General features: G+C 40.5%; 1 protein-coding gene across 1 annotated transcript in view; it reads left to right on the forward strand.

The window, feature by feature from the left end:
- The first annotated feature begins 367 nt into the window (after positions 1 to 367).
- Positions 368 to 18,794, forward strand: part of LOC149169784 (callose synthase 3-like) — a 392,932-nt gene continuing 374,505 nt past the window's right edge. Inside the window, exons 1-2 of the mRNA XM_089428814.1 lie at positions 368 to 745; positions 840 to 940. Coding sequence (XP_089284940.1) covers positions 559 to 745; positions 840 to 940 — 288 coding nt within the window. The 5' untranslated portion in view covers positions 368 to 558. The remainder of the gene's footprint in view (positions 746 to 839; positions 941 to 18,794) is intronic.

Raw genomic sequence — 18,794 nt, forward strand, 5'->3', positions numbered from 1 at the left:
GCCGTATTTTAAGGGTTTCAAGTGGGTTGTGGGCTCTCATGGTCAGGGGAAATAGGGCAAATAAAGTAAAGATTGGCGTATAATGTACACAAATACACAGAGGACTTCGCTGGTATTTGAGGGGGGTGGGTTAGTGAACATAAAGCTGTCTGTCCCTATCGTATGGTCGGTATCTGCTTTGATCAGTGTTCGAGACCAATCTTGAATGTCCCGTACTTTAATATTCGTTGCTTGCGAGAGAGAACAATGAGCGAAACAAAAATTGGAATTGGAGATCCTATACGGTGGCTTCTTGTGGGACCAAAAGAAGAAATGAAAATGTGTGGAAAAGGACAATGGAATCAATTACTTTATCTACCGCAGCACATTGCAATACGTTGCTTTCGTTTGCTTTGCTGCTGCTACTTCGCACAGGTAAACAGGTGGCTCTCCCATTTTTGGTATATCACGTGAATGAATGTTCCGTGCAAAATGACTGAAGGTCGGATTCAGCCCAGTATTTAGTAGCAGAGTAGGGTTGATTCACAGTGCTTCTTGTCGAGAAGAGAAGAGAAGAAAATGGCGGCGATTGGTTCAAGTTCGAGCGAGCAGCCGCCTCGGCCTCTGGCGAGGTCGAACACAATGGCGAACATTTCTGAATCGGCAATTGACAGTGAAGTCGTCCCTCCGAAGCTCCGCGACATCGCCACGATCCTTCGTGTGGCGAATGAGATTGAGCCTGAAAGACCTCGAGTTGCATTCCTCTGTATGTGTCACTTGCCCTAATCCTCTTTTTTCTCACTTTATCTCTCTGTATTTGAGGTTTTGTCCTTGATCGTGTATGCGTTACTTTACTGCAGGCCGGTTCTATGCATTCGAAAGAGCCCATAAGCTCGATCCCACGTCAAGCGGCAGAGGTGTTCGCCAGTTCAAGACGGCTCTCCTGCAAAGACTCGAAAGGGTATGACTATGCTACCAAACATCTAATAAAAACTGTTCTTTATCGTCAAAGTTTCCTGACAGCAACTCTAAGAGAAATCTTCAAATGAATAATGTTTGAAAATGTTAGTGTACCTGTTCACATCGTTTCAGTCCCACTCTTACACATTTCAAGATCTCAAATTATGCAACTCTTTACAATACCATAAACGGGAAACCGAATGAGATAAAGGGCCAATTTTATCTCCCTCCTCCCCGTGGAACATGCATAATGCTTTATTCGAGATATTAAACGATTTAGAAAGAAGGAAATTAATTTAGAATTTTAGAAAGAAAGAATAAATGAAAGAAAGTATCTATGAAGCTAAAGATAGTTTAGGGGACAGATTGTTTTTTCATCTACTTGATGTATTCGGTTTTTTTCTGTGAAGCTTCAAAATAAATGCTCCAGCTTCTCGACAAACCCTTCACTAAATAGATTATCCCAATAGTTAGTTGCCAGCGTCTCTGCATAACTTTCCCTGTTATCTTTGAAGGCCTCACACTCTAAAATGAAATGTTTTTCTGTGTCCACTTTAGAAAGAAAGAAATTTAGAAAGAAAGAAAGAAAGTAAGTATTTTAAGGCTAAAGATAGCCTATGGGACAGATTGTTTCTTCGTCTGCTTGATGTATTTGGCCCTTTTCTGTGAATCTTCAAAATAAATGCTCCCAGCTTCTCGACAAACCCCTCGCTAAATAGATTATCCCAAGAGCTAGCTGCCAGCATATCTGCATAACTTTCCCTGTTGTCTTTGAAGGCCTCACATTCTAAAATGAAATGTTTTTCTGCGTCCACTTTTCTGGCAAAACAAAAAATGCATACTCTTTCCTCTCACACTTTCTTTGACCTTTTCGAGCACCCTGTTTCACAACGGAGTTGATGAGAATTAGTCCTTAATTGAGCAATAAGAATTTTGGCTCTCCAAAAGATATTAGCCTCTATATATGCTTTTGGTTGATGACTATGAGTGAGATTAAAACACTTCAATATAATAATTTAGTGAATACATTAATAACTCAAAATATACACCACATTTAATAATCGTTTGTCAAATTAATGTAAGCGGGGTGTTGTTATGAGCTTGAAGTCAAATCCATACAATCATATGCTTGTGCGTGTGGGCACCAGTCCCTTCGTTAATGCCTTCTTAGCCCAACAAAACTTTTATGGTATGGCTGAACATTTATATCTCAATATTAAATTTAAAATATAACACCTCAGTCACTTGTTCATACTAACCAAAAACTTACCAATAAAAACTCAAATATACACAACAAAAAAAATCACTCGTTCATACTAACTCAAAAAAAAAATATAAAATAAATAAATAAATAATAATCTGTAACGGAAATCTTTAGCCATAAAACTTTATATATACTACAAAAATGTTGCACATCAAAATAGATTCACAATTTCACATCATACACAGACAATGAATCACATCAACGCAAGTTTGAAAACCTCAGACATAATAAAACAACTTACATCCATGTCATAATATATTCTATATCACTGGATTTACTATAATGTGCACATTTTTATTATTTTTGTTATTCCGTTTGCAAATTTCTAATTTAGAGGAACATAGTGATAATAGAGAATTGTTTACCGTGGGCACTAAACGTTGGACAAGGCATAATAAGCTTGTAATTAAATTCATCTGGATCTGTGTGGTGTCTTGTTCATGGTATGGTCTGGAGTGTTGGGACTAATAATCAATTTTACTTGGATCCATGTGGTCTCTTACTTGATCGTCTGTTGTTTGTAGAGTGCTCATTAAACTACTACGTTGACCATAATCAACTTGGGTGAAGTCATTTGGCAATCTATCTATCCTGTCATAGAAGATGCTAAAGGAGGTCATCATCACCATCGTTTCACGAGACATTATATTTGGACATTCGGGTGGGCTAACTTAGTATTGTTTGTTCGCTATTGTTAAGATAAAAAGCAAACATTTGTATGTACTATGAACAAACACCGAAGCTTGTACCTTTAGTGAGCTAAGGTGACTCCATTGAGCAAAGTGGATAAATGCATATTCACTTCAATTGAGCCCACATGCTAATGAACCAATAATCTATGAAAGCGAATTATATTAAAATTTTGTTTTTAAAATTTAATAATAAAAAATTCATAAAAAAATTCAAAGCAAAATATAAAATTCAAATTTAAGACATGAAAACATATGGATAACCTACTCACTAATGTAACAACGGAGTCACTACTCTATAGGGAAAATTCTACGGGCAATTGAGTCCTATTGTAACTGCGATACCCTTCTTCAAATTAAGTTATAGTCTCAAATATTTCCCAAGCTTAGGTTGTTCGATCATCAGGACCATAACACATGTTGATAAAGCTATTCCAATTTTGCATGTCCTGTGCCTTTTTTTGGTTTTTTATGAAACTGGATTGAGTAAAAATGTCATTGAATAAATAATGATGTTAAACATCTTCCACCTTGTAATCTAATATCTCACACCTTCTGCCTACTATCAAGTCAATTTGGAATTATTCATGAATAAGATCTCTTGAACCCTCTCCCCATTTAGCCATGCCCTTATAAACATTCCCTAAGAATGGTTGGTCATTGTAAAAAACATGGAGGACATCCATTATAATTAGTTATGGTCATCGGATGCTTTTGCATCCTTATGAAATCACTGCATGAAGAGCTAATCGTAAGGTCCCCAACATTTGCAATATCGCCAATCGTAGAGTGATGGATGCATTTTTACGAGGTCACCTATGCCATTAAATGGAAACCATTATCTCTAATTGTTTGATGCACTTTTACAAGATACTTGAGAAAAAAAATGTGGACGCAAATGTAATCTGGTATGCCAAAAAAGCTGTAAAGTGGCATATTTCCTTTATAGTTTTATGGATGTTGAATGGTTAATAATAAATGTTCAAATCGTTTTTTTTCTTTACTCGAAGTATTCACAACCTAAGTAATCCTATTAATGGCTATAAGAAGGATGTTGACCTAATGAACAAGTTTAGGAGTAAAAAGATATATGCAAGTATGTCTTTGGCAACATTATTTATTATTGTTTTCCCTCACATTGCCCATCAAATATGCAACATGCTTTACTTTCATGTCAGTGTCTTTGACCGGTCAAAAACTTGCCTTCTTTGGGATAAAATTGATATGTTAACAAAGGGTAGATGATTAATAGTTGTCCTACCATCTAACACGAGTGAGACTACAAGATCCCTCTACTTATCTTTAATGTCATGCTATCTTGTCTCCATGCATTACTTTCCATGGGTGAATTCAACAAATCTTATTTTCTCATAACTAGCGGGTGTATATCCTTTTGGGGCATGGTTTACTAATTTGTTATTGCTAAATTCTCATTCCAATATGGATAACTTTACACATTGAATGTTACCATTTCTAGAGAAAAATCGTCCAATTGGTGCACTGATGTTATCCCGACCCTTAACATTACCTAGGTAGTCAAGGGGATATTGAAGAATAATACTAGAATGGGGGTTGATGATTAATTAGTGTGGCAACTTCATGCCACTACAATTGTTGATATTCAAGTCTAGGTAGAACAAGTTGTTGTATCTATTTTCAATTTCATTGAAATGTTATGTTTAACACTACTTTTTTATTTATGGATTTTAGCAGAGTTATATTTTTTCTTTCCCCCAATCTTGCATAATTGCCACCTCATTGGTGCCATTGATTTAGGTTTTTCAAGGTTTCAACTAGGGCAAACAAAACCTTTGCTAATAGATCAATCCAATCCATTGTATGAATGACTGCATTTCACTATTGCCCACAACCTATTTCAAATGTTTTTTTGGCTTTTATAAACCCTTTTGACGGTACTTGTTTTTTGGGATAGAAAGGAGTTTATTTTGTGTTGTAGAAGGGAAGGGTATTTGATAGGGATTTATTTAAAAATGTGTTATTGTTAAATTTGGCAACTAGGGCCAAACTCCATGTGGGTCATCTTATTAATGGCAGCTGATATTTTTCTTGGATCCCTCTCATTGAGAGGTGTAGGATTGATCTAAAGATCATCCTATTTCGATAAGTATTCATGGAGATATGAATTTATTTGTGTTATGGGACAATTTGTCAAGGTCGGCCAGCAACCAAATAAACCCCTTTTGTGCTAAACGTTTTAGTATAAATAGAGGTGGCTTTCAAATCATTTCAACACACTTGGGATCTCTTCCTCTCTACTTGTCTTTGGGTTTTAGTAGGAGGAGAGATCCTAAGGGATAACGTTGCCTTAATCTAGAGGGAGTGCCTTAGGCTCTACATTCCTCTAATGAAGAAGCCCTAGACGCAGGAGGAAAGGGAGATCTAGCACAATGAAGAAGGCCTAACAGCAAGCCCTAACGCTGCCTTATGGAGAAGACCTAACGCTGCCCTGTGAAAAAGTAATAATACACAACCATGGAAATGAAGGTAGAAACCCTAGCTGCAGGTCTAAGGAGAAGAGATGCCCTAAACCTAGTTGCTGCACTGTGCAATGGAGATGGCACCTAAACACTGTCCTAGAAGAAGTGCTCTACACATGGAATGCCCTTGCTGTCATGAAAGGAAAAGCCCTTATCTTATACGCATTCAGGAAAGGAATACCATTGCTGTCATGGAAGGAAGGCTTTCACACGTAAACGCTGAGATAAAGAAGCCACACCTTCAACTATCCTTAATGCTGTTCTAAATAAGGATGCTCTATCTGCCGTTTGGATTGAATCACAATCATGAATGATAGATCCAAGTCTTATGATGAATGCTGTAACATTATAGACAACATAGTAAATGACAACAAGATGTATGGTGTAGTAGTATGGACAACAAGACGTATGGTGCAACAGTGGGACAACAATGCTGCATGGTGCTGCAATGCTAAGCAATGGGACAACAAAAACAACTTGGTGAAGTATGGTGCAACAGTGGGACAACAATGCTACATGGTGCTGCAATGATAAGCAATGGGATAGCAAAGGCAACTTGGTGCAGTATGGTGCAACATATGGTACAACAATGGGACAACAATGGTCAATGGCATATAGTGCACAACGGGATAGCGATGGTACAATGGTACAACATGGGACAACTAGTATTTAGTGCGGCAAATTCATGTTGCTATTATGGTATGGCAAAGCACAACGGGACAATGACGACATTGTGCAGCAGTGGCACAATGGTACAACAACATGCAAGGGACATCAAACTAACATTGGGACAACTGTATGGTACTTAGCAGCAAGTACACCAAGCATGCAATGGTACAGCAAGCATGCAAGGGACAACAAACAAGCAATGGGACAACTAACATGGACAACATGGTTCAATCATGACACATGGGACAACAATACAACATTAGGTGCAACAGTCATAAGGTCCAACATTGTGATGATGGGTGCAACATGGTGCAGCACGGTGAGGTGCAACATGATGACGAGATGCAACACGATGATAGGTGAAGGAGTCACCTTGGAGAATCAGTTGAAGCAGCATGTCTTCAACTGATCTCATGTATCATCTTCTTAGAGATGATCTATGCTCTCATTTAGATAAGTCAAAGTGTTGACTTCAGTGGTAAATGTACTATCTCTCTCTGCTGAACTATTGAAGAACATATAAGAAGAATTGGTCAAGGGTTTCCCCACATTGGAGTTTGTCCCTGGCTAGCACCACATCTTGTGTCCTCTTGTCTTGGCTTGTCTTCTGCAATTTATATTTATGTTCTATCTGCAGTTTATTTTAATGCTGATGTGATTGCTAATTTGGAAAAGATATTGAGCTAACTGTGAAAATTGAAATAAATTGCTCTAGCATAGAACATACCTAAACTTAACATGGTATCAGAGCTGAGGTGAAGACAAAGCCCAAGAAAGAGTGAAAGAGCAATCACTGAAGACAGTTGGGAAAGGACAAAAGGATCAATGGATTCCTCACCCCTCTTCTAATTCACCAAGATGAAGTCGAAGCAGAGAAAATTATCAGAATGGCATAGTGGAAGTTTCTGATGGCCTACCTGAAGATCACCTCTATGGGAAGTCCGGATCTAAGGATGGAAGGAAAGGCAGTTCGACCATTATCCGAAGGAGTGTCTCCTGGCAGGGACAAATCACTTGATGATGATAACAATCATTCCAAGGACATCTTCAATGATTAGAGGAATGACAGGTAATGCAGGTCATCAAGGATACAACCAACGCTTCAATGAAAGCAAGGAACCCCAGGTCTGAAGAATCAAATGTTGTTTCTGATAAGATAAAGAAGCGTTATCTTGTATTGGTCCTCTCCTTCAGATTCTTTGGGAATCTGGCTTATTGATTGTAGTGCTTCAAGGCACCTCATCGGATAGGAAGGTGCTCTCTCGAATTTGGTAGAGATGGAAACAATTGTGGGATTATACTTGGAGCCGATGCCACCTATTCCGAAAAGGGTGTAGGATGTTATTCCTCAACTGAATGAGGGTAACTCGATTCATTTACAGAATCTCTTTTATGTACTTGATTGCAAGAAGAACCTGGTGTCCATTTTGGCAATGGAAGTTAAAGGTTTCAGGGCGACATTCATCAATGGAAAAGGTACGTGTTTGAAAAAAGAATTTTCAAAGATGCTTTTACTCGTGGGCTCAGGGTTGGCAATTTGTATCAAATTGCAGAAAGTCCATTGGGGACCATGTCAGTTGACACATAACATCGGAGGTCCGTGAGTCAGATGATGACAGGGATGCCTGAATTCAAAAGGAGCATGAAGGTACATGTCTGAGATGTATCGAAGGAAAATATCACAAGAGGACCATTCCCCTCATGTAGTGGGTCCACAGGTTTGGAACAACCTGTGGGGTTTGAGATTCATCAGGAATCTCATGTATGCAGGTGGAAGAAAGCCCTCTATGGCTTGAAGCTAACCACCCCGGGTTTGATATGAGAGGATTGATAGCTGTTAGATGAAGCTGAGATTCACTAAGAGTGAAGCCGATCCAAACCATTGTTTAAAGGTTGTGGATGATAGACCTCTCATACCGGCACCTTTTGAGGACGACCTATTTCTGATAGGTGCAGACCCTCTCACTTGTAGAAGTAAGAGGGAGTTGGATTCCAGATGTGGAATGGTAAACTGCAAGCCAGTGACTACCTCGAGGATCTTAACTTTCAGAAGTTATATGGTGGTGATGACGGACCAGATTTGGGAAATGCCTTTGAGTTTCATAAACTCATTTGCATTGATGTTCTTGGTGAACTTCCGTCCAGATATATGTTTTGCAGTTAGCATGGTCAACTCATATTTGATTGAGCCTCACTAGATTGGTGCCAAGAATCTTCTGAAATATCTTCAGGGCACAATCTCTCATGGATTGAGATACACTGCCGGAAATATGAAGCTGCATGATTATTCGAATGCTGATTGGGTAGGCAGTGTGGAGGATCACTAGAGCACTTCTCAGCACTGGCTCTCTTTGGATTCTGCTTCGATATCATGGATGAGAAGGAAGCAGAAGTCGGTTGCTATAAGCACCGCCGAGACCGAATACATAGCTACGAGTATGATCTCGTGTGAAGCTGCCTAGTTGTGGAAGCTCTTCAGTGAGCTATTTGTACACATGATGAATAGCATTGTGATTCTCCGTGACAACCAGGGGGGGATTCGATTGTTGAGGAATCCCGTATTCGATGATTGCTCCAACAGATAGACATCAGATACTACCTTATTTGGGATATGGTATGTTGATGAGCAAGGAGGCTCCATCGCATTGAGACTAATGTACAGGTCACAGACATTTTGTCAAAGCCTCGGGGAAAGGTCAAATCTGTGACTTTCCCAAATGACTTGGAGTTGTTGAGAGACCTTCTTATAAGGGTCCTGCATGTTGCATGCATTGAGCTTTGGGAGCTTTGGAGGGGGCTTGGGGTACTTACTGGAGCAACCCACGACCATAGGGCGACTCACCCTCCCCTAATGGTGTACTGTGTACAGGGTGAATGGCTCAACCTTCCCTTGTGATACCCCGTGGCGACTTTGGAACATGATGATTCGTTCTCCTGTGGGATAGGATGATTAGTTCTCCTGTTGAGGCATCCTACCCATGTAGTCTAGGATTCATGGGAATTACCTCTCATCTGATCAATGAGCAGGGAAATGGGGTTAGGGACCATAATAGTACTATCGATGGACGCATCGTTGTATCTACCGTACTCCCTATGCTAGGATGACCTCCATTGATCTAGGATTAATGAAACTGATATGGGATCAGTATGAGTGGTTTGAGACACTCTCTTGTGATATTGATTTGGGATCAATAAAACTGACTTCGGGTCAGTAAGAGTGATATGACACACTCTCTTCATATGGAACTGACTTCGGGTCAGTAGAGAATGGTATGAGACATTCTCGATCAATTCTTCTTCTTCATGATTCAGCAGAGCAGAGCTCAGTAGAGCAGTGCAAGGCACTGATGGCAGAGATAGTACAATCGGACATATGGATCAGTGGATGGAGTTCTCCCTAGTTGAGAGGAGTGTTAAAATTGACAACTAGGGCCAAACTCCATGTGGGTCATCTTATTAATGGCGATTGATATTTTTCTTGGATCCCTCTCATCGAGAGGTGTAGGATTGATCTAAAGATCATCCGATTCCGATAAGTATTTATGGAGATATGAATTTATTTGTGTTATGGGACAATTCGTCAAGGTCGGCCAACAACCAAATAAACCCCACTTGTGCTCAACGTTTTAGTATAAATAGAGGTGGCCTTCAAGTCATTTCAACACACTTGGGATCTCTTCCTCTCTACTTGTCTTTGGGTTTTAGTAGGAGGAGAGATCCTAAGGGATAATGCTGCCCTAATCTAGAGGGAGTGCCCTAGGCTCTACGTTGCCCTAATGAAGAAGCCCTAGACGCAGGAGGAAAGGGAGATCTAGCACGGTGAAGGAGGCCTAACAGCAAGCCCTAACGCTGCCCTATGAAGAAGTAATAATACGCAGCCATGGAAATGAAGGCAGAAACCCTAGCCGCAGGTCTAAGGAGAAGAGATGCCCTAAACCTAGTTGCTACGCTACCTAATGGAGATGGCACCTAAACGCTGTCCTAGAAGAAGTGCTCTACACATGGAATGCCCTTGCTGTCATGAAAGGAAAAGACCTGTTCCTATACGCAGTCATAAAAGGAATACCATTGCTGTCATGGAAGGAATGCTCTCACACGTAAACGTTGAGATAAAGAAGCCACACCTTCAGCTATCCTTAATGTTGTTCTAAATAAGGATGCTCTATCTGCCGTTTGGATTGAATCACAGTCATGAATGATAGATCCAAGTCTTATGATGAATGTTGTAACATTATAGACAACATAGTATATGACAGCAAGATGTATGGTGCAACAATGGTGCAACAGTATGGACAACAAGAAGTATGGTGCAGCAGTGGGACAACAATGCTACATGGTGCTGCAATGATAAGCAATGGGACAACAAAGGCAACTTGGTGAAGTATGGTGCAGCAGTGGGACAACAATGCTACATGGTGCTGCAATGATAAGCAATGGGACAACAAAGGCAACTTGGTGCAGTATGGTGCAGCATATGGTACAACAATGGGACAACAATGGTCAATGGCATATAGTGCACAACGGGACAACAATGGTACAATGGTACAACATGGGACAACTAGTATTTAGTGCAGCAAATTCATGGTGCTGTTATGGTATGGCAAAGCACAACGAGACAACCATGACATTGTGCAGCAGTGGCACAATGGTACAACAGTATGCAAGGGACAACAAACTAACATTCGGACAATTGTATGGTACTTAGCAGCGAGTACACCAAGCATGCAATGGTATAGAAAGTATGCAAGGGACAACAAACAAGCAATGGGACAGCTAACATGGACAACATGTTTCAATCATGACACATGGGACAACAATACAACATTAGGTGCAGTAGTCACAAGGTCCAGCATTGTGATGATGGGTGCAGCGTGGTGCAACACGGTGAGGTGCAGCATGATGACGAGATGCAACACGATGATAGGTGAAGGAGTCACCTTGGAGAATCAGTTGAAGCAGCATGTCTTCAACTGATCTCATGTATCATCTTCTTAGAGATGATCTATGCTCTCATCTAGATAAGTCAAAGTGTGGACTTCAGTTGTAAATGTACTATCTCTCTCTGCTGAACTACTGAAGAACATATAAGAAGAATTGATCAAGGGTTCCCCACATTGGGGTTTGTCCCTGGCTAGCGCCACATCTTGTGTCCTCTTGTCTTGGCTTGTCTTCTGCGATTTATATTTATGTTCTATCTGCAAGTTACTTTAATGCTGATGTGATTGCTAATCTGGAAAAGATATTGAGCTAACTGTGAAAATTGAAATAAATTGCTCTAGCATAGAACATACCTAAACTTAACAATTATCTATTTTTGGATGTACAAGGAGATGCAAATGCTTTAATCAATGTTTATTTTTTATCCTACGTAATGCCTTTCCCAAGCAAACCCATCGGGTACTTCCCCTCATTTTGAGGATGGTACCAATGGTAAATTGGGTTCTTAGGGCTTAAACCAATTCAACAGTCAACAATTGGCCCATGGAAAGAGTAAGCATGCCATAGTGTGGATTTGAACATGGGTGGAGGAGGATAACGACTTTCAACCATTCAAGCTACACCTAATTGACAATCAATATCTATTGTTATGTAGGAAAATCATTTCATTTTTTCATGTTAGGGCATATTTATTGTGGATAATTCCTTATTAAAAGAAGTGTTAATTACTTATATTCTTCACGTAGATGTCGAATCAATTAACAATTGTTCTTCTACTTATGTCAAATCAACAAGACATATATGACTATAATAACAATGCATAAAGAACGTATATAGCTGAAAATCAAATCTAAAAATTTCACAAGTGTTTGACAGCTGGAAACTTCATTAATATTCCCAAGATGAAGTACATGCAAATACCATAGCCTTCTCTCAAGGCTACTACAAATCCTCTCCATGCTTGAAACCCTAGCTAGGGAAAATCAACAAAACCTTAGCAACCAAGAAGATCAATATGCAAGAATCTCTCCAACATATCCTCCAAGGCAAGACGTCCTCTCCGCTTCTTCTTCACAATTTAACAATAGGGTTTTGTCACAAAACTCTAATCTCCAAACTCTAAGGGATAAAGCCTAACCCAAGACCTCCAAGATACTCCAAGAAGACCAAGAAATGCTAGCGACCCAAGAGAGAGAGAGAGAGCACATGTGAAGAATGCAGAGAGAGATAGAGAGAGGGGCTAGCGCACATTCTTCTCCAGGGTACATCCGATCATAAGAGTGAATATAAGTGTGTGAATGAACATATATGAATGGAAAAACTCTCTCCTTCATCTATTTACATAAGAATTAAGGATGGCCAACAACATAATGTGAGACTTAGCCCCTGCAACTTATAATGAGTAGTTGTAGGTCAACACAAGTGAGATGTTACACTCTAAAGTACATGTGTCATGCTCAAAGGTGATGTGGTGCACAATAATGGCTCTAGAGTCCAAGGTGATGTAGCTATGCAAGGCAAGTCCACATCCCTCCATCACAAGCCTTCACAAACTCCATCGATCCTCTTAAGTAATGCTGCATGCACTCCATTGGGTTAGTTGCCTTTGCAGAATATCAAAGCCTTAGATGTCTCAGAGCCATCTCCAATCCTTCGAATAGGAAACCAAGCTGCACATGTCAATTAGGCCCTTATGCCCTCTTCCAAGTTGCACAATTGTCCTTATCCCATGTAGGGTTCTCTCGAAGCGAGTGGATCCTCCATGGGGCCTCAGTGAAGAGTGTCCACCAAACATTTAAGAGAACTCTAATGCCTAAAGGAGGAATACTAAGCCAACAACTATATAATGTCTAGCATCCATTGAGGAAGCTACACAAATGTGCAAATCTATCAAGGACTATCTCTCATGTGCCAATTCATCTCGGACCATCTAGGAGTTGAACATACTCCATGTAAAAGCATTTTTTTGCACAAATTCAAAAGATTGAAAGTTTGTACACAAACACGTTGTTATGAATATGTTTGAATCCATTTTGCTTTTCTCATTTGGTTTATCTCAAATACGTTTTCAGAAGATATTGGATGTCATGGCCTTCCCTTTGAACAAGTCTTTTAGTTCATTAAGCAGACCTCAAACAATCTTGCATATGCACTTATTTATGAAGTTGGATGGCGAAACATGTGTGTCTGAAATAACGTTCAAAGACTAAGGAATTGAATTCATTTCTTTAGCATGTGACATTGTTAAATTTGGAAATTTTGTATGCTGAAGGCACTTTTGCTGGTTTTCTTGGAGTTCTTATAAAGGACCTCAATTTCTCTGTCCTATATAAGTTCTCCAAGAATATAATTTGTCCCTATAAGCATTTGGTTTCTCTCAGAGAAACTAAAGTCCTATATAAGCACTCAAGAAAACAAGCATCCCATATAAGCATTTGGTTTTTCTCAGAGAAAATTGAGTCCTATATAAGCACTCTAAGAAAATGACGATTGTATATGGGTGACAAGCTCCTGCAATGTTGTTAATTTTTGGTATGTTCTATGCTTAAGAGCAATTTACTTCAATTTCTTATTAGCCCAATATAAATTTCCAGTTTAGCAATCACATCAACATGATAGTAAAATGCATATAAAACATACACATAAACAATGGAAGACAAGCCAAGACAAGAGGACACAAGATGTGGCACCAGCCAGGGACAAACCCCAATGTGGGGAAACCCTTGATCAATTCTTCTTATAATCTTCAATAATTCAGTAGAGAGAGTGAGAGATAGTGCAAATATACAAAACTGATATTTTATGATAGCAACAACAAACCCTAACCAGCAAAGTCAAAGTTGGTCAAACAGGGCATATTTGACCTCCAATCAAGCTTAGCAAAAGCTCAGTCAACTCGGCCTCAAACAACAAGAAGTATCAGCCCAAAATAGTCTGAATATCCTAGTCAAACATTGGTCAACTGCAGTCAAGCCTGCGACCAGCCCTAGCACAGTCAACACTGGTCAACGCAGGGTCAAAGTAGGGTCAAAGTGACTGTCCAGAACTGCGGCCTACCAAGGAGAGGCAACCTAACCCAATCCGCAATCAGAGAAGAGTCAACGCTGTCTAAATAGCCTTCCTGTAGCTTCAGTTAAACTCGGTCAACACAACCCTAAACAGAAAATAGTCTCCTTCCTTTCACACGTGTGAGAGAAGCTGCTCCAGATATGCGTACCCAAACAAGAGAGGAGAGAAGGATGTGAGGATGAGATGGTGAAATAATGGCATGAGGTCTCCTTTTATATGCAACATTGAGGTTAAGTTGGGGGTGAAAATGACTGTTTTTCTCGCTGGCCGACCTTGACAAATTATCAATAATATAAATAAATTCATATCTTCATATTTACATGTCGGAATCGGATGATCTTTAGATCAATCCTACACCTCTCAGAGAGATGAATCCAAGAAAAATATTAGTTGCCATAAATAAGGTGACCCATATGGAGTTTGACCCTAGTTTCCAATTTTGATACTTCCTCTCAACTAGGGAGAACTCCATCTACTAATCCATTTGTCAGTTGCTACTAAAGCTGCCATCAATGCACTGCTCTGCACTGCTGAACTATGAAGAAGCAGAAGTGATTGAGAATGTATCATACCATTCTCTACTGACCTGAAGTCAGTCCCAGACAAAAGAGAGTGTCTCATACCACTCTTACTGACCCGAAGTCAGTTCCAATAAAGAGAGTGTATCATACCACTCTTACTGACTCGAAGTCAGTTCTAATTGATCCCAGATCAATATAATCCTAGCGTAGGGAGTATGGTAGTACACGATGCGTCCATTAGTAGTACTATGGTCCCTATCCTCATTTCCCCGCTCATTGGCCAGATGAGAGGTACTTTCCATGAGTCCCATACTGCATGGGTAGGATGTCTTAGCAAGAGAAGGATGAACCACTCATCCTGCCTACATGTCGCCACGGGTTATCACAGGGGAAGGCTGAACCTCTCACTTTGTACACAACAAACCACTAGGGGAAGGCTGAACCACTGACCCTATGGTTGCTCATTGCTCCAAGAAGTACCCAATGCCCCCGGAGCTCCCAAAGCTCAATGTCCATATCACACAGGGTCCTCATAAGAGGGTCTCTCCACGACTCCTAGTCGTTTTCGGAAAGTCAAGAATTTGACCTTTCCCAGGGGCTTCGTTAGAATGTCGACGACCTGGTCATCAATCCCAATATGATGGAGCTTTATTGCTCCTCGTTGTACCATATCCCGGATAAAGTGGTACTTGATATCGATGTGCTTGGAGCGATCATGAATTACGGGATTCTTTGATAATCGGATCCCACTCTAGTTGTCGCAGAGGATCGCGGTGGTATCCAACCATGTCCAAACAACTAACTGAAGAGCTTCCTCAACCAAACAGCTTCACAGGAGGCCATACTCGTAGCTATGTATTCAGCCTCAACGGTGCTCAAAGCAACCGACTTCTGCTTCTTGCTCATCCAGGATATCAAAGCAGAACCCAAAGAGAAACAACACCCAGAAGTGCTCTTGCGATCCACCACACTGCCTGCCTAGTCAGCATCAGAATAACCATGCAACCTCACATCTCCGACAGTGTATCTCAGTGCATGAGTGATTGTGCCCCGAAAATATCTCAAAAGATTCTTGGCACCAAGTCAATGTGTGCGATGAGGCTCAACCATATATTGGCTCAATGTGTTAACTGCAAAACATATATCTAGACGAGAGTTCACCAAGAACATCAGTGCTCCTATGAGTTGACAATAGTCAAAAGCATTTCCCAATTCAGGTCGGGCAACACTACCGCATAACTTCTTAAAGTTAATCTCCATCGGGGTAGTCACATGTTGTAGTCCACCATCCCAAATCTTTCCAATACCTTCACAACATATTTTCCTTGAGATAGGAAAATTTCTCCTGGCTTTTGCCAGACCTCCAACCCTAGGAAGTAGTGCATCAATCCTAGGTCCTTCATCTCAAATTCAGAAGCCAACTCCCTCTTACATTTGTGAATGAGAGGGTCTGCACCAGTTAGAAACAGGTCATGCACATAAAGCACCAGTATGAGAGGTCTATCATCTTCAACCTTAAAGTAAAGGTTTGGATCGACTTCATTCCTAGTGAATTCCAACTTTAATCCTCTCATACCAAAGCCCGGGGTGCTTGCTTCAACCCATAGAGAGCTTTCTTCACCCTGCATACATGAGATTCCCAATCATGAATCTCAAACCCCTCGGGTTGTTCCACATAGACTTCCTCTTTAATCGACCCATGGAAGAAAGCGGTCTTGACATCCATTTGATGTAGGTTTCATCCTTGCGAGGCAACAAGGGCTATGATCGAGCAGATGGTGGTGTATTGGGCAACAGGTGCAAATATCTCATTATAATCTACACCTTCCTTTTGAGAGAAGCCTCGAGCAACAAAGCGAACCTTGTACTTTTCTGCACTCCCATCAACTCCATGCTTGATTTTGTAAAGCCATTTAGAAGTGACAACCGATTTGTCTTGGGGTCTAGGGACCACATCCCAGACCAGCCACATAAATTCTATAGCCCTTAGAATTTTTGCTGTAGCCCACAAAGATTCCTTTCTTTCCAGATGCACCCAATTTGCTTCTTTTCTCTTTTGGCACATGAAAGTATACGAGACTTCCAAAAATTCTAAAATGAGAGACATCGGGTTTTTTACCAGTGAACATTTCTTCGGGAGCCTTGGAGTCCAATGCTTGATGAGGGCATCGATTTTGAACGTACACGGTGGTATTCATAGCTTTGTCCCATAGAAACTTCGGAAGCCTTTGATCATGAAGCATGGCACGAACAACTTCCATAATAGTACGGTTCTTCCTTTCAGCCACACCATTTTGCTCAGGAGTGTATGGTATTGTGGTCTCCCTCTTAATGCCAACTTCTTTGCAATAGTCATGGAATTCATTGGATTCATACTCGGTCCCATTATCAGTCCTCAATATCTTGATTCTCTTCTCGGATTGATTTTCGATCATGGCTTTGAAGTGACGGAACCAGGTGAACACTTCATCCTTCTTTTTCAAGAAGTAGATCCAAGTTTTGCGAGAATAATCATCTGTAAAAGTGAGATAGTATAAATATCCTCCCAAAGAGTTTATGGGCATCATACTAGATATGTCAGAGTGAACCAATTGCAATATATCTGTGATTTTGCTATTACTTGAGGGGAATGGTCCCCTTGTAAGTTTTCCTTCGGTACATCTCGTACATACACCTTCATGCTCTACTTTGAACTCGGGCATCCTTGTCACCATCTGTCTCACATCGGGTAGGGCCTTATAATGAAGGTGGGCAAACCTCCGGTGCCATAGTTCAGATTGTAGAGATGTGTCGCAAGACATGGCCCCCAATGGACTTCCTCCAACTTGATATAAAGTGTCAACCCGAAACCCAAGAGTAAAAGCATCTTTAAAATTCCTTTTCCAAACACGTACCTTTCCATCGATGAATGCCACCTTGTAACCATTGTATTCCATTTGTTGCAATGGACACTAGGTTCTTCTTGAGATCAGGTACATATAGAACTTCTTGTAAATGAATCGTGTTACCCTGATTCAATTGAAGGGTAACATTCCCTACACCCTTTACGGGATAGGTGGCATTGTCTCCAAGAATAATCTCCAAGTTTGTCTCCTTCTCTATCAAATTAGAGAGAGCTTCCTTGTATCCGGTGAAGTGCCTTGAAGCACCACTATCAATAAGCCAATTCCCCAAAGTGTCTGGAGGAGAGGTAGTGGAGAGGGCCGATATAAGATAATACTCCTTTTGCTTATTGTTAACAACATTTGATTCTTCATACCTGGAGTTCCTTGCTTTCTTGGAGGGTTGACCATTTCCATGATGTCTCGCATTCCTTTTTCCTTTGCCATTGAACCTGCCATTCCTTTGATTGTTGTTGTTGAAGTTGCCCCTGGAGTGATTGTGATCATCATCATGTGATGTGTCCCTTCTATTTGGACACTCCCTCACATAGTGGCCAAACTTATTGCAAACAAAGCACTTGCCCTTCCTTCCACCCTTAGATCTCGACTTTCCATTGAAATGACCTTTAGACCCTGCATTATTTCTACTTTTGGCATGAGCGAAGAAAGCAGTGGGGTTGCCTCTATTAGAAGGCATTTCTTGCTCCACCATTCTTGTTTCTTCTTGAATGCATCTTGACATCAATTCTTCAAATCTCGAAATTCGATCATTATTGAGAATAGTGGTTCTAAATATATACCACTTGGGTGGGAGCCCTCCAAGGGTAGTGATAGTAAGTTCCTTGTCAGGAATGACTTCTCTAATCGATAGAAGATCATTCTTGATCTTAGTGATCCTTAAGAAGTAGGATTGAATATCCTCATCCTTGCCTTTCTTAATATCCTTCAACTTATTTTTGAGGAACAAAATTTGATTTGCATCACTAACCTTGAACATGCTTACCAATCTGTCGTAGATCTCCATGGAGGTGTTGAAATCGGACATGTAGGCCACCAGACGCTTGTCAATGGAATCTTTGATAATCTTCTTCGCTTTAACTTCAGCTTTAGTGTACTTGTTCTTTGTAGCAGCCGGTGCATTTTATGGAGGCTCAGGGATTTTACCCTTCAGATAGTGCAACACTTCTTGTTCTTCCAATTTCAGATCAAGAGACATCTTCCATCCGTGATAGTCAGACTTTTCACGGAGCTTGTCTCCAGCTGGGAAGTGGGATGAGGAACCCATTGAGCCTTTTTGTCCTTTCCAACTGTCTTCGATGATTTCT

Source organism: Pinus tabuliformis, chromosome 4_2 (genome assembly GCF_031772625.1).
Source record: "Pinus tabuliformis cultivar Carrire ecotype Pingquan chromosome 4_2, CPIR1, whole genome shotgun sequence".
NCBI classification, from domain to species: Eukaryota; Viridiplantae; Streptophyta; class Pinopsida; order Pinales; family Pinaceae; genus Pinus; species Pinus tabuliformis.